Source organism: Podarcis pityusensis (genome assembly GCF_964106645.2).
Source record: "Podarcis pityusensis genome assembly, chromosome: 3".
Taxonomy (NCBI): domain Eukaryota; kingdom Metazoa; phylum Chordata; class Lepidosauria; order Squamata; family Lacertidae; genus Podarcis; species Podarcis pityusensis.
This window is the reverse complement of record NC_138026.1, coordinates 49630950-49651670: the sequence shown is the minus strand read 5'-3', so window position 1 is coordinate 49651670 and position 20721 is coordinate 49630950. Positions and strand designations below refer to the sequence as shown.

At 39.4% G+C, this 20721-nt stretch overlaps 2 protein-coding genes across 7 annotated transcripts in view; one reads left to right on the top strand and one right to left on the bottom strand.

Annotated features, from left to right (window-relative positions):
- The window catches only part of CRYBG1 (crystallin beta-gamma domain containing 1), a 97509-nt gene that overhangs the window by 8100 nt on the left and 68688 nt on the right, over positions 1-20721 (bottom strand). For both annotated transcript variants that reach the window (XM_080999931.1, XM_080999932.1), the window contains 14 exons: positions 19892-19939; positions 19681-19799; positions 16997-17159; positions 16466-16602; positions 14559-14685; positions 14033-14068; positions 12674-12831; positions 11644-11770; positions 10265-10410; positions 8001-8127; positions 7824-7856; positions 6642-6754; positions 5954-6083; positions 2261-2400 (listed from right to left, as the gene is read on the bottom strand). In XM_080999931.1, the coding sequence (XP_080856057.1) occupies positions 2261-2400; positions 5954-6083; positions 6642-6754; positions 7824-7856; positions 8001-8127; positions 10265-10410; positions 11644-11770; positions 12674-12831; positions 14033-14068; positions 14559-14685; positions 16466-16602; positions 16997-17159; positions 19681-19799; positions 19892-19939 (1604 nt within the window). The remainder of the gene's footprint in view (positions 1-2260; positions 2401-5953; positions 6084-6641; positions 6755-7823; positions 7857-8000; positions 8128-10264; positions 10411-11643; positions 11771-12673; positions 12832-14032; positions 14069-14558; positions 14686-16465; positions 16603-16996; positions 17160-19680; positions 19800-19891; positions 19940-20721) is intronic.
- Positions 1-20721, top strand: part of RTN4IP1 (reticulon 4 interacting protein 1) — a 110083-nt gene that overhangs the window by 76768 nt on the left and 12594 nt on the right. The window lies entirely within an intron of this gene.

Below are 20721 nucleotides of genomic sequence, written 5' to 3'. Positions count from 1 at the left end.
CTTCCCCTTTTTTTACACCCTGTTGCCAGCTGTGGGGAGGAAACCAAAGGAGAAAGTCCTTTCCCCCTTTGTTGTCATCCTCTCTGCTGCTGTGAGGAGTATGCTATGTGAATAGGAGAGAAAATGTTAGAAAGCAGACTTCCTTCTTCCTCTTGCATGGAATGTGGGGTGGGGATGAAAGCTGCTTTCTCCTTCTCTCCAGAGGAATAAGCAGGACAGGCCCGAGCCTCCTGCTCTGCTGCCATCTCTCCCCGCGCCCCCCAATCTTGGCCTCCTACCTTGCTGACACTGAAACAGCATCATTGATTTGAGGTGTACAGTAACAGCAGAGCAGGACAGTTGCTGGGAAGCTGTTCTAGTCTGACCTGGCTATTCTCCTGTGGCTCATCTGGGCCTCCCAACCCCCGTGCATATTGCCAGGGCTGCCTGCTCATTTGCCTGCCTATTCTGTTGTCACACTGCACTTTGCATGGCTGCCCAACACAGCATGGTGACATTTTTACAATTACATATAACAGTATATATATCTTGCTTAAGCAGCAGATCTACTATTATTATGCCTCATGAAAACCAGTGAGAGTTGCCTCTAAGTGAATACGTTTAGGTGGGTGGCTTTATGACTGTATTGCACAGAACAGTGGTGTATGTTTGAGCCCAATAAAACCATCATAATAGCCAATATCTTTGAAAAGGCCTAATAAAAAGCAGGAAATGTCACTGTGAAAGCTGAGATGGGTTCAAGTCTGTCCTTTGCTCAAGCCACCCGAAGCTTGTAAAGTAACTAACAAACTGATCCACAGACATTAATTTACAGGGGTTTTTTTTTTAATCAAAAAATTATGCAGTAACCCTTGACTAATCCATGATTAATGATCCAATGCTAACTGGAATATGAAGCCAGGGTATGAAGTAGGCTTAAAATTCACAGTGTGTAGTAAGAATTATATTTGAACTGAGCACCCTATCCCACCCCTTTTTCCATTTTTCTAGCCTCTGCTTGCAAGGTATACAGCAGACCTTGCCAACATCTCCCTACCCTACAGTCTTGGAGTAGGTCTTAGCTTGGAAAGGGAAACCACGGAAACTTGGCTTTGTTTCACTGTCTGGGATCTTTACAAAGTATGGATAAATGTTATGTCACCACTAGGCCCAAGGCAACTAACCATTTTTTTAAAAAAATGTGAGGGACATGCAGGTACCTGAATTTTCACCTGGAATGAGTTTTTTGGCAATTCTGTTAAACATGGCGTATTTAGATAATGTCCTGCTACATAAACCACTACTGACAACTTGACAGAGTAACAAGCCTGAGTTCATCCTTGCTTCAGTTAAGACAGCCTAAAATACCCAGGATCAAATTCTTACAGCAGGGGTGAGGACAGTATTCGAAACTTCCATTGTTCTAGGTGCATTTTGCAACTGAGAAATCCATAAGCGTGAGCAATTTCTGAGCTCTGGGTGCAGTACTGCGCCTACGATTTCAGATTAAAACTGCAGTGGAAGGAAAAGAGGACTTTTTTCTGCCTCCCCATTTCCAGCTACTCTGAGAAGAATGGAGAAGAGACCCTTTAAAAAATATTAGGGGGTGGGCAGGGGAAGGACTAGATCATGCGAAAAATGAACATTGAATTTTAGCTGCGGTTCATTCATTTTCAGCTTTGTATTCTTGTTATAAAAAAGTGTGCCTAGACATTCTGTTGTTGCGCCCATAACCTCGGTTTCAGGTGCCATTTAGCTCCTAGCCATCATATCTCAGTTTCTAACACTGGGTGAGGAGCCTCAGGCCCAGGACCCAAATGTGAACCCCAGGCCTTTCTGTCTGGTCCTTAGTATTCGTCAGAGGCCACACCTCTCACTAGCCACACTTTGCACTGTCCTTGTGTTTTTGTCTGGCTGGAATGCATCCTTGAACTGTATGATGCCTCTTGATTGCACAAAGAGTGCACCAACGCCCGACTTTGGTGTGTAGCCCAGTATACAAAGGTAAGAGTCAGAGTCATTGCTCTTCTTACTTATGCCTTTGGTTCCCTTGCTGCTGAGATCTGGTCTCTGGAAGGTTCCATAGAAGGAAATGTAGTCCTTGGACTGAAAAATAGTCCCTATCCCTGCCTTAGAGACAGGAACATCTTTTTAAAAGACAGTGTACTGTATCTACAAAATTCCATTTAACAGTGCAACCCTGTACATGTATACTTAAAAGTAAGCCTCACTTAGTTCATTCTACAAATAACAAATCCCTCACTTCAGAAAGTGAACTTACATGCCACCATGGACATCTACTGAAGCCACATGACGGTTGTAGCCAAGGAACTGGAGATTTAAGACCTCGGTAGTAAATTCCATTTTCTTTCCGTTGAAGTCTTCCTTTTCAAAAAGGGCTATGGTTGGCTCAGAAAGTTCCTGTTTTAAAAGAGAAGGTTGTTTATTTCTTGTACATCTGATGTTTACTAATGTGCTGGACAGTTGCGAGGTGTTCATCAAGCACTATACACGACTTAAATCTGGGTCATCCCCGACCTCAGTGCTGCATTACACTGCTATTACCTTAGCTAAAACTGTAATGTTACAGCAACTTGCCTTTGAACAATTCTCCAACAGAGGAATGGTTGGGGAGGTTAGTCCAGTAATACTGTACTGTAAACCATGGCATCTGGAAAGGCTTCAAGTCCTCAGTTCAAGCTAAATAACTTATCTAACACAGCTATCTTTTCAGAGAAATGAAAAACAAGTCCTCTGGTCTGGAACTGACAAGGTGGCAAGTCTGTATAAAAGGCATTACTCATGAAAAAGTTATTCCAAGTGTGGGATGAAAACTGGAAAGAGAAGCAAGGTGATGACTTACAGCCACACCTTCCATTCTTGGCTGGCATTTTCATGAGTCAGCAACAGCTAAAATTGCAGAACTTTTCCTACAGCTATATGGACAAACAGATGTGCTGCAAATCTGTAATTCTTTACAAAGTAAGAACTCTAAACTTTGCTACTCAGGATTTTATACATAACACTTATTTTATGCACTTATTCCATGCACAAGAGTTACTAATTTATAATTCTAGACAAGGTATAGATAAAGTCAAGGTGTATTAAAGGTAAAGGGACCCCTGACCATTAGGTCCAGTCGTGACTGACTCTGGGGTTGCGGCGCTCATCTCATTTTATTGGCCAAGGGAGCCGGCGTACAGCTTCTGGGTCATGTGGCCAGCATGACTAAGCCGCTTCTGGCAAAGCAGAGCAGCACACGGAAATGCCGTTTACCTTCCCGCTGGAGCGGTACCTATTTATCTACTTGCACATTACATGCTTTCTAACTGCTAGGTTGGCAGGAGCAGGGACCGAGCAACGGGAGCTCACTGTCATACAAAATGTTTCAAATGTACTCATGGCATTTCTGCTAAGGCTTAGATTGGTGAGGACCATATAGTTTGTAGGGAAGGATTTGGAGTTGGTACAAAAATCCTTTTGCAGCATTAAAATTATTGAATGAGAGAAATAATACTGTATTTACTCGAATGTAATGCACACCTTTTTTGGCCAAATTACTTTGCAAAAATTAGGGTACACATGGTTTTGAAAATTGAGGTACGTATTAGATTCAATGGCACATTAGATTCAAATAAATACGGTATATGCTTTAAGAAAAAATTCTAGTGAAATGACAGGGGTGTGACAAAAATACTCAAATTTAGTCTCAAACTGAGTAGGAGAACTTGGGCACCAATTCTTAGAATTACAATTCTTGTATAAACCAGCTGAGATAGAACAATTCAGCTGGCCTGATGAAGAGGCCTTCAGCAGCTGACATATGAGAAAAATGAAGAGCCAAAGGCAGTTGATTTCTTAGCAGAGCCAATGAAATGGTCCTGCTTTCCTTCTGTGTCTCTGGTGCAGCTTGATGGAATGGGTGCTACTAGGTGACAGTTGAGGAAAAGCCAAAGGCAGCTGGCTTCTCAGCAGAGCCAATGAACATCTGAGTAAAACAGCCTTCCAAGTCTGTGGAATTATCTTGTTCATATATAAGCAAGATATAAATTAGATTCCAGGCATGCTGTTTAGTGATACTTCTTTAGTATGTTAGCACAACCTGCAAATCTTCAAGGTGTTTATTGATGTGAAAAGGCAGGTGCCTTGCCATTTGTTTGTTTTGTTAACAGAACTTTCAAAGAAAACATTTACTTAGCACCAACAGCTTCTTTCAGTGCAAATTAACAACTACCAAATTGCTAAATACAAAGCTTTGCTTTGCGGTTGAATCTGTTGTGCCTAAAATTGACGACTACTACTAGACAAATGTAGAGCAGGTAATTTATGGGCTTTGGGCCTTCATGGTCAATTAAATGAATACTGTGTATTTATTAAGAAGTAAGCACTTCTAGTACATTTTTTTCTAGTGCTGCTATGAATTTTTATCTTGAGAAAAACAAGCGTGGAGTTTGAAATACTCATTGAAACTTTCCCAAATACTTTGTCTTATTCATTTCATGTCACTTTACACCTACTCCCTGTGTGATTCTAGCCAATCAGGGATTATAAACTAACAATATGACATCATGGTATTATGTAGCCAATCAGATTTGATTATGTACCATTAGCAATAAGGGCAAATAACGCAGCATTGACCACCCTGGGAAGCTGGGACAATTGAGCATTCCTGTCTTCTTGTGCTGCATAGTACAGCAAGAAAGCAGGAATCAGCCAACTCAATTGGCAATATTGTCCTACTGCATCCTCTGTGAACATTTTGCTCACTAATTTCCTCCTTCAAGAATTTTATTTCATGAAAATTACCTCCCTCCTCCCCCCAGAAACTCATCCTCTACTTTATATCAACAGATGTATGTGAAGGGGAGGGGCCAGCAAGACAGCTGACCTGATTGTAAATGTAGGCAGGCTGAAAGGGAAATGTTGAGGAGAGGGGAGGTTGAGGAAGGCATTCTGGTGTACAATGGCTGTGTAAAAGGCAGCCATCAGAAGGCAAAAAAGCATTAATGCTGGCTGGAAGTGAGAAAGGACTAAGGATTTAAGGACAGATAAAGGAGTGCAAGTGTAAAGGAAGGTGGGAGGGAATATAATTTAGAGAATATTAAAGGATCAAGAAAAGGTCAGGGGAAGCAGAAAGGACTCAAGTTATACAAAGGGGAGGAGGGCTGGGCACAAAATGCTCTATGTTGCTTAGGATTAATTTGGATGCTTTTAAAAAGAGCCAGCAAGAAAAACTTTGTGATGGGTAGAATCCTGATATCTCTCGAAAGTGAGGGATTCACCACGTACCATCTGAAGTAAGAATATGTTCTGGGAATCTAAGGGTTCTCATTATAAGGGAAAACTTTACAAGGTAAATAAAATTTTAAGCAGAGGCATCTCTCATGTATGATTTAGCTGAGATTTCTGCATTGCAAGGGTTGGACTAGATGACCCTTGCAAGACCCTCCAACTCTATGATTCTATAGCTCTATGATTCTATGAAATACATGTAGCTGCCCTTTCATATTTACTCTGGCCCTCAATTAATGGAGGGAATTTTTGCTTTAGTTGATTAATCTTCTAATTGAATTAATTCATGTTTGCAGCCTGATCTTTCTGAAGTCACAGAATCAACCCTGAAAAATAGTTTAGCAAAGATTTAACTGCTGGATTATTCTTTGAACTGCTTTTTTACTAATCATGAGCTCCCCTAGGAATATGTACTGAAGCGTGGGATACAAAATTTGTTACATAAACCAACAATTAATGGTAGGATTTTGCAATATCTAAAAATACGGATAACCATGCAGGTTGTTCCATGCTAATTTGCTGTCAACTCCATAAAGCTACAATATATGCTTCCTTTCCCCCAAATAAACTATTTAGCAGCATATTTTTAGGTCAATTTTTGTTTCTATTAGTCATAAGAACTTAGCTCAGTAATGAGGCAATTTCAGCTTGCAATGGCTATCCAACTCTTTGTAAAACTTACAATATTTACAACTTTTAAGGACTTCAAGCATGTTTTGGGTAGGCAACCCATTGCAGACAGATTAGGATAGGCTCCTTCTTCTAACACATACTGATTTCCAGAGAAATTTTCTTCATCATATGCAATCCAACTGCAAAAAAGAAGAAAATGGCAATGTTAAATTTTCTTAATTGTTAGTTTTGTTAATTGCCATTTCAACCCAAGCTCTGTGTAGCTTGAAAGCCTGCTGCCCGAGTGCTCAGTCAGATGTAGCATTATTCTTCATCAATAAAGAATAAGAATATTCCATTAATGGGCTTTTAAAAATACATGTCTCCTTACTGATATGTTTAAGAGACTTTGCATCATGCAATGCAGTATCAACATGTTCTTGTGCGAAGTTATTCAGAATGAGCAGAGACATGCATTCTAAAGGGTGGGGAAATAATCATTATCAAGCCAAGAAGTGTGCATTCAAATCCCTTCCACTACACTTTTGAATACACAAAATGCTTGTCATTATCCTTAGTTGCTCCCTTACATTTTTAGACAGATTTTACTATTAAGAACAAAAACCTTGATTCCACTAATCCCAAATGGGAAGATGCATCCACCCTGAGCCTATTCAGTGTTACTCAGATGGTTTGTATCTGTTGCAAACTCAGAAACTTGCTTGCTTGGGAGTTCAATGATGCAATTTCGTACTCACCTGCCAGATAATACTTTTGAAGACATAGCAAGGAATGTCTCCTCGATCTCTGAAGTATCTTTCTCAAATATTTGACAGTTACCCTGGAACTCTGGTTCCGAAAATAGCTGGACCTTTAAAGACAAAGCAGGTCACGTTAAACACTAAACATTGTGCTCAGGACAATTCCAACATAGTGAGTGTCAGAAAAGACCTGCAGAAATAAATGAATTTAACTAATGCACTTAGTTGGGTATCACCCCATGTTGTTAAACAGATAATTCTGATAACATTTTAATTATCTATGAATACAAGCAAAACGTTTTTTTAAACTAAAATAAAAATGTATGTAATGTACATTTATGTAAGACGTATTTCCAAACTATTTTACAAAGATGACTTTGTAGTAGAATTTGACAGTCAATTCTTGATTCCATTTGCTGACCTGGAAGTGAAACTTTATTCTAAGATAGACAAACTGTCTTTTCCCTTATTGTTACGGCTCCACTGGCAACAGTATCTTTTGATCTGATGTGTTCTTGCCACAGTGAAGAATGAAAAGACAGGCTAGAGCTTGAACAGACTGAATGTTGGTTCAACTTGAAAGCAGTGAGATTTTTCAATCTTGATGAGATCCCATTCCTGAGCTTGGTACTTCAGACAAAGGTGGGAACTCACTCCTATAGTCATATTGAGCTTCTGAAGCAGAGCGCTCCCATGCTTCCAAGTGCCTTGGAACTCAGCCAACATCAGGCAAGATCCCTCTCAAGAGTCAGGGGATGAGCGGGGCTGATGGTGACTGCACACTTTGGCCAGTAGCTAAGGCTCACCAAAATTTGTGGGCTCTTCCCCATTGCCAAAACCAATATTATCCTTCCATGTGTTGGCCAGGTCTGCATGATACCGTGTAGAGAAGCACCCTGGGAAGATTGAAAAGTCCTTTCGCAGAAAAGCCTGAGTATTTTAGGAAACCCTGAGCATCATCTGCAAATACATTTGTTCTTGCATTAAAAGGACCAGGACATTTGCATTAGATTTTCTCTCAAGCATCTGGCAAAACTTGACAAGGACTCAGTCTGCCTCCTCCCAGGGTACTGATTCCACTTTGTGAATCTCTCTGCCTACAGCCTCTCTACTTGTCTTTTTTTATGTTATCTCAATTCAGCTTGCTATATTTGCTATGTAAAAGCTTGGAAGCTTTACCTTAAATTTCCCCGTATGATCACTCATGTTGTCCTAAAATAAATGGAGGGAAAAAGAGACAAATATGACACCAGAAATATACATTATACAGAAAGAATATTGATTAATGAAATACGGAGCAAGCTAGCTTGGTAGGAAATAAAATAAAACCCAGCAGAACAAACAAACAAACCTTACCAAAATTATGGGTTGAACTGAAGAGATCTTACAACTTTTAGCTCCCCATGTACCATAGTTGGGGTATAGTCCTTTATCAAGGATATACTGCTCTCCTGTAAAGTCAGGATTTTCATACGCCACCCACCTGCGGGGGAAAAAATCATGATTTATGCTCTAATTAATTGATGCATTGTATTTTTAAAAAACAATTAAATCAAACATGTAATTATGAATCTTGTAGGAAATGACTGACATTAAGTAAGCTGTACTCAAAGTACTTAGCTTCATATAAAAATAATATATTTGCAAACACAGCAAGGATTTTATAAAGTCATCAGAATGAAACGTTATATTGTTTGCCTCTAATAATACAGCTCAAAACACCCAAATTACAGTTCAAAACACCCAAAATATATTAAACAACATTATGATGGGGAAAGGTAAAAATGGTAAAGCATGACATCATTACTCTGAAAGTAAGGCAATTTTCTTAAGTCCGGTTCAGGTAGTTATATTTAGCATAGCCCAATGAATAAATCTAGTTTGCTAACAACTTAAGAGATATATGTACCATTGTCTAATTTCACACTGGGCTAGTAATGTGAGCGAGCAACGTTTGTTATTGGTATGAGCTTTTGTGTGCATGCACACTTCTTCAGATACACTGAAATAGAAGTCACCAGACCCTTATATATAGTGAGAGGGTGGGGAGAGGTATTACTCAGAAGGGTGGTGGGAATGGGTGATTGGCTGATAGGTGTGGTAAACCTGTTGACGACTGTACGACTGACGACTGCAATTGGTCTTTTTCCTGTTGGTCTCTAAGGTGCTACTGGAAGGATATTTTTTTTTATTCACTATTCATAGTTCGTTTCTGTCCGAAGAAGCAAGATTTTAGGTTTCTTAGTTCAAGACATGGATAATAAGCTCTAGTAAAGCAAAGTTGCATTTCAGTAAAATTATACCAGGCATATGAAGCATGCCTAGCATGAAAGCACTGCATGTTTTGCCCATTGAAGTGTCACATTTTAAAAGTTTACCATTTCCTTTTATTCTGACTCATGTTTAACAGATCCATCAACACACTGTTGATTAATCATTTGAGGCATATGCCTTAAGCACACACCCAACATGCTCTGTAAACTGCTTAGTCAAAGTGACGGAGGGATGAACAGTATGTTAACCATGAAGATCAAACTGAAATGGGACATGTTTATACTTGAACATCACATGCAATAGAAATTTTGAAAATAAAGCAGGCTTGGCCAGTCTCTTGGACAAATAAATGTATCAGGCTTCTAGTGCTGCAAACACTAAGGCTATGCTGCAAATGTTCAGGTCTGAAAATCCACACAAATTATGTTTGTTTACTCATTCTCTATGGGATCTCCATGAAAATGAGCTGAGTGATTGGTGCTACCCATGTGCCAATTATTCCAGAAAAGGAAGATGCAGAACTAGGTTTTGCCTTCCTGTTAGTGCTGATATGCAACTACCCTGGTTGGTACACCCAAAGAAATCCTGTATATATATTCATTAAAACTGCTGTGGGAAGCAGGAAAAAACATGTTGCGCAAATAAGCCATAAACTGTGAAAAAATACCAGATCTCACTTGAGACATAACTCCCAGAACTATATGGCAGCCAAAGATAAAAATGTAATGGAAGAAAGGAACTCAAATTCCTCTGTTCCTTCAAGGAAGGCTAGCTGGATTCAATTATTTATCCCTCAGGAATGTGCATCATGACAGTTCACTCGTGCCCTCTCTTCTAAAATTGGATTATTATCCTGCTTTGTTAACTGACATTAAACGAGTTCCATGGTATAGACATAGTAAGTAACTGTTGCTCAATACAAACCAGGATCCCTGCACCAAAGCTGGTATGTGAAAGGATGGGTGTCACACACCCTCAACTTCATAAACCATGGCTTGCCAAGGCTGTCTTGAACTAGTACACTCTCAATGCATGTTCTGATGAAAATATCTGTTTAGTAGTACTCAATTAGGAGCAACAGACACACGACCATAGGTGCTGGATGAAGATTGCTATGTTGCTCTCATTTCATACACCTAATCTAGAAGACTAATCTGCATGGTAGGAACAGTACAGATTATCCTTTCTGCAACACAACACTATAACAGCTATAACAACAGGAAACACATACAAAGACAACAAAGAAGTAATACCAAGTTACTGATTCAGGCCTCTTTTCCTTGTACTTATCTCTTTACAGCAAATTAACCATTTAAAATGAAAATGAAGCTACACATCTGACTTACACTCCACTTAAAACATTTATGGATTGAGTCCTTAGTCCGTAGCCAGTATCCTTTAAATGGGAAACAATTCCTGAAACGCTTATATTGGAACCTTTAGTCCCAAAGTCTTTTTCAGCATACATTATCATGTGAGGTTGCATAAAACTCTGTTGAAAGAAAGAAAACAACAGAAAGCCATCAAGGCAAAAGAAATACAGTCTCTGTGATAGAAGACTATAACTCTAAGCAGGTGTTTTGGGTGCAGATGTTGGGTGCATTAAGGTTTCCCACCCCGCCCTACACTGTAAAAGACATACTTCCTCTGAAGTCCACTCCAAAACTCAAAAGATTTCTTTAAATTGGAAGGAGAAAAGATGCATAGTTAAAACAATATGCGGTGACAGGGGAAAGAAGTGGCCTTGCAGAATTGGTGCTCCACATCTTTAAATTGCAAGGGCAGATGCCAGCTTAAACTTTAAAGCACTTTAAATATGGGTATACACTGAAGTGTGTATCAAAGCACTGATGCAGTTTCTTGTAAGCATTGCACTGCTTCTGTCTTCAACCTGCTGGTTCCATTTAACAACAAACAACACTAGGCTGGAATTGTTGTCCTGTGTTCAGAGTTATGTTGATGAATACAGGCCAGCTTTAATGTGAGAACAGAAATAAAGGAAGTCCAAATGAAAGCACTCTGTACTGGTCAAGCTGAGCCAAGCAAGGCCACAAAACCATGCTGCTCTTTCCCAGATTCCTTCCTGGCCTTCAGATTAGAGGCTGACTTGCTCTTGTTCCTCCCCTTAGCCACCAGGATGGGTGCCTGCCTACTTTTCTCCTCCTCCAGAGAAAACAAGAGAGGTTGAAATCCCTGGCACTCCTCCCTCTTCTCTGATCCACCCTGTCTTCCTCCTTTCTCTGGCATCTGCTGCTGTAGCTATATAGCTGTTTCCTGGCATTGGGCAGGCTGACAATGTTTGCCCAAACTTGCACATTATCAGGCAGCAGCCCCAGGAAAGCTTCCGTCTACTATACAGTCTAGTCAAGAAGCAGTTCTTTCAATGGAATACATACTCAAAAACACATTCAAACCAACATCTCCTTTGTATGCATGCCTGTACATTCCATATTTGGATGCACGTCCAAATTAGGCCTGCTGTTTGTGATCCACCAGGTTTCTGTTTCCCTCTCTCTTTCACACCCACCCACCCCACATACTGGATATGGGGGAGCATGGAGGGGGATTGAATGGAATTTTATGAGAAGGGCAAAATGTCTTCCCACTCTCAATTCCCACCCCCCATGCAAACAAAGACAGTGGGATGAAGCAAAACAGAGTGAACCACAAATGTTATTACGTGTTTTCCTAAGACTACACTTGTTTTCATCATTTTTAAACTTACCCCTAGAACAGGCCTCAGTGACTGCACCTGCTCATCATAACCACCCCAGTCCATCCATTCCTGGTATTCTCCTTCTTCCAGCAAATACTGATGCCCTGCAAACTCTGGCTTCTCATAAGCAACCCAACTAAAAAGGGTAAACAAAATTTTTGAAAAAGTAGTAGTATAACATGTAAACAAAATAATGTATGTACAAAACATGTGATCTTATTGCATTAACAGCAAAAAATAAAATAATGAGATGAACAGCAAAAATGATAATTAAAATAAATTGTTATAAAAACTGCAAATGAAATAAGGGACAGGACCCACAATTTCAGTGGGAGATCTTTAAACACATGACCAATTTAGCCACATTTAATCCGATTTAATACCTCACATTTTAACAAAAGAATGTGGGAAAGAACTATGTGGACCAACAGTGCAATCTTATACATGCCTATTCAGAAATAAGCCATTTTGTGTTAAGGGGGCTTACTCCCAGGATAAGCAGGTATGCTGTTACAGCAGTAACAAACTAAAGTCAGATACATCTTCCAGAAGTCAAGCAACATCTCTAAAATTAAGCATCATGTGGCATTTATATTTACATATGCTGCAATCCTTACCTACTGATCTCAGAAGGATTGCATTATACATCACAGTATCAACACAGCATTAAGAAAGCTTGCTAGCTAATGTTTCAACACTTTTCAAGAGTAAATTAATGGGGACAAAAGAACATCTTATCACAAACATGCATATCACATAAGTATTATGGCTGCTTCATACACTCTGGAAATTAGCAGGTATCATATATGAAGTGACCATTGTGTTTCCTGTAATGTAATAGAACCACAACCCTCCTTCCTCTGTCTGTCTGTCTCATTGCGCATACATGCTGCAGGACCCTAGACTCATTCATTATGATCCTTCATAGGAGGTATATGCTGTGGACATGGACAGTCCAGTCAACTTCTTGTTACACAATACAGTCTCTACACTATAGTAGCTGCCTGCTGAAAAGTCACCTGCTCCAGGCAATACTTACATTCCTCCCTTCACTTTTATGGATCCTATTGATGTGAGTGTTCCTGTTTCCAGCTCTGCTGATTCTTCTTTTTCATTTCCTTCCACAGCAAGAGCTACTAATTCTGAATCAAGCTCTATATGTATTCCTTCAAAGAATGGCTTTTCGTAAATAATGACCTTTAGCAAAAGGAGGGAGATGGTAAATAATATTTAATATTGTGCCTTTTCCAAGACCTCAATATGCTTTCACATGTATTATCTAACATCACAATCCTAGTCATTGCCTATTCAGAAGTTAACCTTACTGAATACAACAAGGCTTACCTCCAAGTAAGTAGGATTTCAGCCTTAGTATTCTTTATACATTATTTAAATTAGGGCTTAAAAAAAAAAATCAATACCATTGCCACATAAAATAGACGTTTCTCATCGCCCACTCCTAGGCTCAGACAAATCCCCTTCCCTAAGAGATTCAACTGATAACCCCATTTAAGCAGCAGTCAGATCCAGATTTAGGATGCAACACAAACCCCCTTATGCTGGGCTGTGTGGGTTTGTACTGAGCAGAAGTGTCATTTGACCTGTGCCTGCTGGCTGCCAAATATGCAGTAGAACGCTCACAGGTTTCCTTCAGATGGGAGGAGGCAGAGCTGAGAGGATTGGGATCTGCTGGAATCTGAGCCAGTCTTATAGATGGCAACATTGGGTCCAGCCTAGAACTGGCACTGGGATCAGGCCTGGTGCCTGACCACCACCGCCAACCGCCACCTTCCACTATTGACATGAGTGACCAGGATGTGGCGGAGGCTTCATTGCTCCACAGCATCCTGGCAGCAACTGTAAGGAGTTGGACTAACCTGCCAAGTCATGTGTACAAGAGAGAAAACCAACTGAAATCAATCTGACCAAAGTTACTTGTGACTTAAGTACCATTGATTTTAATAAATGTACTCTAAACATGACTGAATCCAGAAAGCTTTTTTAAGGGGAGAATGACTGATAAAGCAGTAAGCTTGTTACTTACACCAGAAAGAGAGTACAACAACATTAGTATACAGTGGTACCTTGTTTTGAGTCGTCCTCATCAAGCGTCCATTTTGTCAAACGTCCGCAGCAAACCCAGAAGTATCAGAACGGGTTATTTCTGGGTTTGCCGCTCACGCATGCACAGAAACGCTAAATCACGCATGCGCAGAAGCGCAAACTGCTCTGCTTGTGTGTGCAGAGCGGCACTTTGTCATGCGTCCTTTTCATCTAGAGTCTGGGGCTCCAGAACGGATCCCGGTCGCAAAACAAGGTACAACTGTATATAGCTCAATGGATACACTTTTATCATCACACTTTATTATATAGGAAATTCATATTACAATATTTTTACCTTTGGGCTTTCAGGAAATTCAACTTTGCGTCCACCCTGCAAATATTGAAGGGGCAGGGAAGAAAGGTAATTGAAATGTCATTGAATTTAAATTTTGTTAAAGAAGTTAAAAGCATGATTCAACGGCTATTATTCACTTTCTAAAGTCTGAAAGTTAAATGTGCCATCTGTTGGAATAAAAATAAAAATGCTCCTTTTAAATTCAGCCAAATTAGATTTAAAAACAACAACAAAACCCATTAATTACGAGGCAGCTATTAAAAGATTTCAATTACTAGAAACAGTTCAAGATGGAAGCAGCCTGCCTTGCTCACAGGCTTCCTATAGGCATCTAGTTGGCCACTATGACCACAAAATGCTGGGCTAGATGGGCCATTGGCCTGATGCAGCAGGCCGCCTCTTACACTCTGAAGTATGCAAAAATGTAACAAAGGTTTCTTTCCTCCAATGGAAGAAGCCCTTTTATGGGACACTATAAAGTTACTGCTGTTCTACCATCTCTGTAGTCTTCATATCATTATCTTACCATTTTCAAGAGCCTCATGGACCTAATATATGCTTCTTTCTTGTCCCAAAAGGATAGATTAGGATATTCTCCAGGTTCCAGCATTAAAGGGATTCCCTGGAAACCAGGTTCTTCATAAAGTAGCCATCTACAAATTGAAAACGACAAGGGGAAAAAGGTCCAGACAATGCTGTGATAAAACATGATGCTATTACATTATTAAAGCTAAAGACACCTCATCTTAGCTATTTCCCAGAAGGGAGATGACAAAGAGCCCCTTTTAAACCACTGTTAAGACAACAGGGTAGAATAAACAGTAAAATAAAATATTTTTTGTATTACTGATCAGGGTAAAATATAACTCTGAAGGATAAATATATAGTGGCTATAAGCATTCACTAAATTTCAGGTATTCACTGTGGCATATACATACAAACATAGCCAACTTTTAACTTCTGTTCACCATCATTTGCATTCTGCAGCAATTAATCATCATTACTGAAAGACAGCATTGACTTCAAAGCTCATAAATAATCTCCTAAAATGACTGTAAGTGTACTTATTTTTCTTAATACAACTTCTAATTTAGACATGTTGACAGATGTATAACAGTGTATGCCACCACAGTTGACAATGCTTGTGATTCATTCTCAGTGTTTATAATGATGCTATGATACAACGCTTAATGAAATCAGTACTGCTGGCTCCATTAATTATCAAGATAAAGCAACTTACACAGTTGTATGACACTTACAAACCAACTCCCAAGGTTCACTATTACAGTCTACCAAAATGCCACATGGTAGGGTGGGGGTAAATAATCAAACTATAACAGATACTGATTCTCAATTGAAATCCTTTCATTTAATCTCCCCCCTTCTTTTAGTATGACCTTTGTATCATTCTCACCCATTCTGAAAAGTACCTTGGCAGTTTCATCACTGACATTTAGTCAGCACCTATATCTCAGTTTAACAATTTAATACAATCCTGGGATATGTACTAATGATTTATTTTGAATCACCAATGCACTTAACAGACAGCAATCTTTTCCATTATTCAACAAAAATGAGTAAAAATAATTTAGATGATAGTCATATTTATTGCAGCCCAGAATCCCTGGTTTAATTGAACGTCTTCCTGCCCTCAGGTAGAACTAATGATGCATTACAAGATGACAAGGGTATAAATATGTAGATATGTTAAGTATTTGTACATTAATTTTTATATTATATTTGCTTCAATAAATGTTTATCAGTGAATCATACCTTTTATCAGAGGTTTCCAACCTTTTTGAGTCCACGACTCCCTTGAACAACTACATTCTTTCTGTGGCACCCCTGTGGGGCTCAGGAGCTCAGTTATATCCCCCCTTGCCTGCAGAGCTAGTAGCTCTCACCCTTTTTCAAATGCCCTCCCTTGGGAAGTGTTCTGTCAGCCTCCTCTCCTCTCTTCACCTCCTTGGGAGTTCTCCAGGCAGCCGCTGCCACCAGCCCTGGTCCCTGAGCTGCCCCCCCACCCCAAAAAGAGGTTCCTCTTCACACTGCCCCACAGGGGCCTGGGAAGCACCCCCTGGCCAGGCCCAGAGGCACCATTCGACTAGGGAGCTTGTAGCCAGGGTTGCTGCAACAAACGGCTGTGCAAGCCTCTGGAAGGCAGAGATGCAAGAGGGCATTAGAGGAGGGAGGGAAGGAAAGAGGGACAGAGGCCAGTGTTGCCCACAGCACCCCTGACTCATTCAAGGCACCTCAAGGTGCAATGGCACACTGGTTGAAAACCAATGCCTTATATGATCATCACTCACTACACAGCAGAACAAAAAAAAATATGTATAACCTCATGCATAAATGTATCATTTCCAAATCTGGGCATTTGATATCTACTATAAACTAGTACCTTTTTTTAAGGATGCATATCTATATACTTACATGCCCCGATGCACTTGGATAGAACACGTTTTCTGTGCAGAACCAAATCGAGTTTCTTCTGTGTCGTCAAAGTATGAATTTACAAGACCCAGGCCGTCTGGTTCTGTAAACAGGTCAATTCGGCAAATGCTATAATCCTGGCAAAATTATGAAGACAGAAGGATAAATTATAAAATTAGGACTGAGTCTATTCTGTGCAGCAAAGGGAAAGACAAAACATACTTGTGGTGCCCCTTTAGCATTTACAGGAGAGCACCCTTGTAGCAAGTTGCTAATCTATACTGCTGCCATGTTGAAACTGGGAAGGGCCAATCATAGAGGCATCTTGACTGCTTGGAATGGGCCTATGCCATTGGCACCGCCCAAAAGAACCAGGAAGGAGTAAAGTGGCTGCAAGCTCCTCTCCTCTCCCAGAGCCCACATATTTGTACAGACTTGGTAAGCCATAGTTTGGTCTACCATATCAGACAAATCACCCATAGCCTACAAAGTTTAAGCCATAATCTATAGTCTACTCATATCCATACTTGCCTTTACTACATGCCTCATTGAACCAATCACTGCAGGCTCGGGACATTTGCATTCATCTTTGTTATCAAGTGGTTCTTCACCCCAAAGGTTTGAAAATTCAATTTCTCCTTCCTCCAGAGGAATAGAGGGCCCTTCAAAGTTTGGCTTCTCATATAGAATCCAACTATAAATTAAAACACCAAAACAAACATTGAATCATTCGTTTTCTTTCATGCAAATTAGTTTATTTACAAATTTATTTTGAGTTAAAGCATTTAGTTTACCATTACTCTCACATTAACAAAAACTGTAAAGAGAATGGTTTAAGGTCAATATAAACTGGGGTACCCATAGTAGAGCATTTAGAGGTGACAAATACAAGTACAGTGGTACCTCGGGTTAAGTACTTAATTCATTCTGGAGGTCTGTTCTTAACCTGAAACTGTTCTTAACTTGAAGCACTGTTTAGCTAATGGGGCCTCCTGCTGCCACTGCGCTGCCGGAGAACGATTTCTGTTCTCATCCATACAAAGTTCTTAACCCGAGGTAATATTTCTGAGTTAGCGGAGTCTGTAACCTGAAGCATATGTAACCTGAAACGTATGTAACCCGAGGTACCACTGTAATGGATTGGCCATACCGAGAAATGCTAGTATATAATGTTATCACAGTAGGGGTTTAAGTATACAACTATATAGCAGAAAACTAGATGCAATAAATAGCAATGTCTTACTTATAATCAAAAATGTTAGTGCAACACAGAAAGATGATTAAGATGCAATGAAAGAAATAATCATAGGGAAAGAGCAATGTCTTCAAATACTAGGGCAACAATGGTGAAATAATGGTCTGTTGTAACAAGCCATCTACTTTCCTGTGAGCAAGATGAGTGAGAAGATCAGAAGAAAGAAGACAGAGATATATAACCCAGTATTTCCATAATAAGAGTATAAACATACTTCACCTGGAGCACCTGTCGCTAAGCGGAGAGATGTTGTCAAGACTTTGGAGAGGGTGGTGTCTACCTCAAAAGATCAAAGTCAGAATGGACATCAAGAAAATAGCCAAGTGGGAAACCAGGAAACAGAGGTCCAAAGATAATTTAGCATAGAGCTAGAAGTCAGACCAAACCAGATATCAGGTGTTGAAAGTACAGAGCTTCAGCCAAATCCAAATGGCAGGTCAAAACAGTAGAGTCAAGACTTGAAGTTATTTCAAAAGCTGAACAGCTAATAAAGAAAGTCAAAGACAGGAAACATTGAGGAGGAGAAAGAAAGTAAGGAGCTGGAAAGAATTACAAGTCAAGGAGGAGGATGAAGAAGAAAGGCAGGAACTTTAAAAGGCATGAGAAAAGAAGACATTGATTCATCTTTAATGTTAGGCTCTCCCATATAGCTATCCAATAGCCTGCTTTTCTCCAAACATCTAATCATGCATGGTAATCCCATAAAAAGCATGAGAATGATGTATGCTGGGACTCTGGAAAGAAATGGACAGGTGGATAACGGTATGTGTGAAGCCTCTGCATGTAGGATAGGGGAAAGTGTGTGCCATGTAACTGTATTAAGATGACTAAATTTGCAATTAACATCAATTTAAGTTGGAAATCTGAACAACATAAAATTAATTCTGGTTTTGCAAGTTTCGCACCGGATGAATCAAACAAAATGGCTGAACAAAGCAGATGAAGCAGCCTACCACAATGGAACAAAGCAAGTAACTAAACAGTGCTGGACTATCAAACTAATTGATTAATACTAGGATGTTGAGTCACAGGCTCTATGCCACAACTCTCCACAAACCAAATCACAACAAATAAATAAAATACAAGCTTTTTAGACAGCTAAACTGAAAAATAATATTTTTATTTTGACATTTCCATCTTGTTATATATCTGCTTGGGCACATTGTAAAAAAAAAAGGCATATAATAAATGTATTTTTTAAAACAATTGTAGATATAGCTAATGGGTGCAAAGAACTATGTTTCTTTTATTGCATAGAGCGTGGTATTTGTTTGCTGTTTGATAAAAGACTAGTATTAAACGACAACTGGATAGTTACAGACATGCGTTCCTGCATTGAAACCAACTTCTTTTGCTTTGACTAGCAAACTCTGATGACCCCATGAAATCCCTAAACTTTTATCAGTTTCATTCTTTATGCCTTTGGTTTCAGCAGCATACTGGAAGCTGCAGGAATTCTGCCAAGTGAAACAGTTTCTCACTTGATAATCCAGCAATGTAAATTTGTTTGATGTTTTTAATCAAAGCTTCAGGAAGTGTTTTTAAAAGATCCCTAACAGTAATCTAGTTTTCCTGTTGGTCTTTTCAAAGCCAAAAAGCAGTAATCTTTCAAGAGAATTAAGGCAATGTAGTATAACATTAGAAGTTACTTAAGGTGACAGGAAAAGCTTTTTAGAACATCAAAGAAGGAAAATAGGAACACATGAGCAAATTTAACAATAAACTTCTACATGCATCAGATCAAGAATCAGACACGCTGGAACAGTTCAAAACATGCCTCAACACACATGAGAATAAACTAGTGAAAACTAGTTTACTCAAGCTAGGCTAAGGAAAAAGGCATGAGACCAAACTGAGTTTAGAAGCATACAGTCAAGGAGTGAATAAAGTATGTTAAAGCAGAATGGGAACGTGCAGACTGAATTTAGAACTAGCGGTAGGACGAGCATTTTATTCTTACCATCCTCTGACGACTTTAACTAGAATTACAGGTGACAGTACCCAAGCAGTGCAGTCCACCATATCATGAAAAACTTCAATAGCATTTTCCAAAGGGTCTGATTTACTGCAGATAACGATCTGTATTTATAGGGGAAAAAACTTCAGGTTTTTTTAATCCAACAAGGAAAAATAAAGGAAAACAGTAATCAATGGGATGGGGATCACCTCACCTTTCCAGGTCTAGGATTAATTTTATTTTGGTTGTTTCCTGAAAATGCCTGTTAAAGCAGAGGGAACAAACAATAAGAAATTAATTTGTAAAAGAGATATATCTTACCTAATCTTGGGAAATGCTGAAATACATTTAGTGTATTTAGCTTCAAAAAATACATCCATTAAAACAGTTTACAAGTCACACTTTAGTATTATGAAAATGGGGTCAGGTTAAGGCTATACGGCCTGCAAGTGCTTGGCATGCTTTCAAATCTGACTGACACATTACCACACATTCAAGTTGCCCATGCAAACCATTAAGCCACTTAAAGCTGCCCCTTAGGTTTGCATAGATATATTATGCAGAACATGCTGAAGTTGCAACCACAAATCACTGTCATTTTACAGCACACTAAAACGAACAGGGGCTTTGTATGGAAGGAGTGCCTGTTGAACTACACCTTTAGCCAACAAAGGCATGAGTATGCATTTTATTACTGTAGCCCAGCCCTGCAAATAGCTCATACCACCCAATGCACCATGTGGTACAGCCAATTATTCTGAAGAAGTTATATATCTTTATAGCTGGTAGGAAGAAACTTTTTGAATCAAGTCTGATTTGTTTTGTAAATCATCAAGATGGTTGCTTTCTAGGAGTTTTCAGTCAATATTGCTGCCCCTATTCCATTGTTGCACTGTTAATTTTAGCATAAAACTTGGTCTATGAAAAATGTATGTCAGAAGTATATTTCAAAAGCATAACAATTTCCTGCCTCTCATGATATACAGTAGGGGCCACCATTTTTTTTGCACCCACGAACACAGTTGCAAACAAGAAAAACTGTCA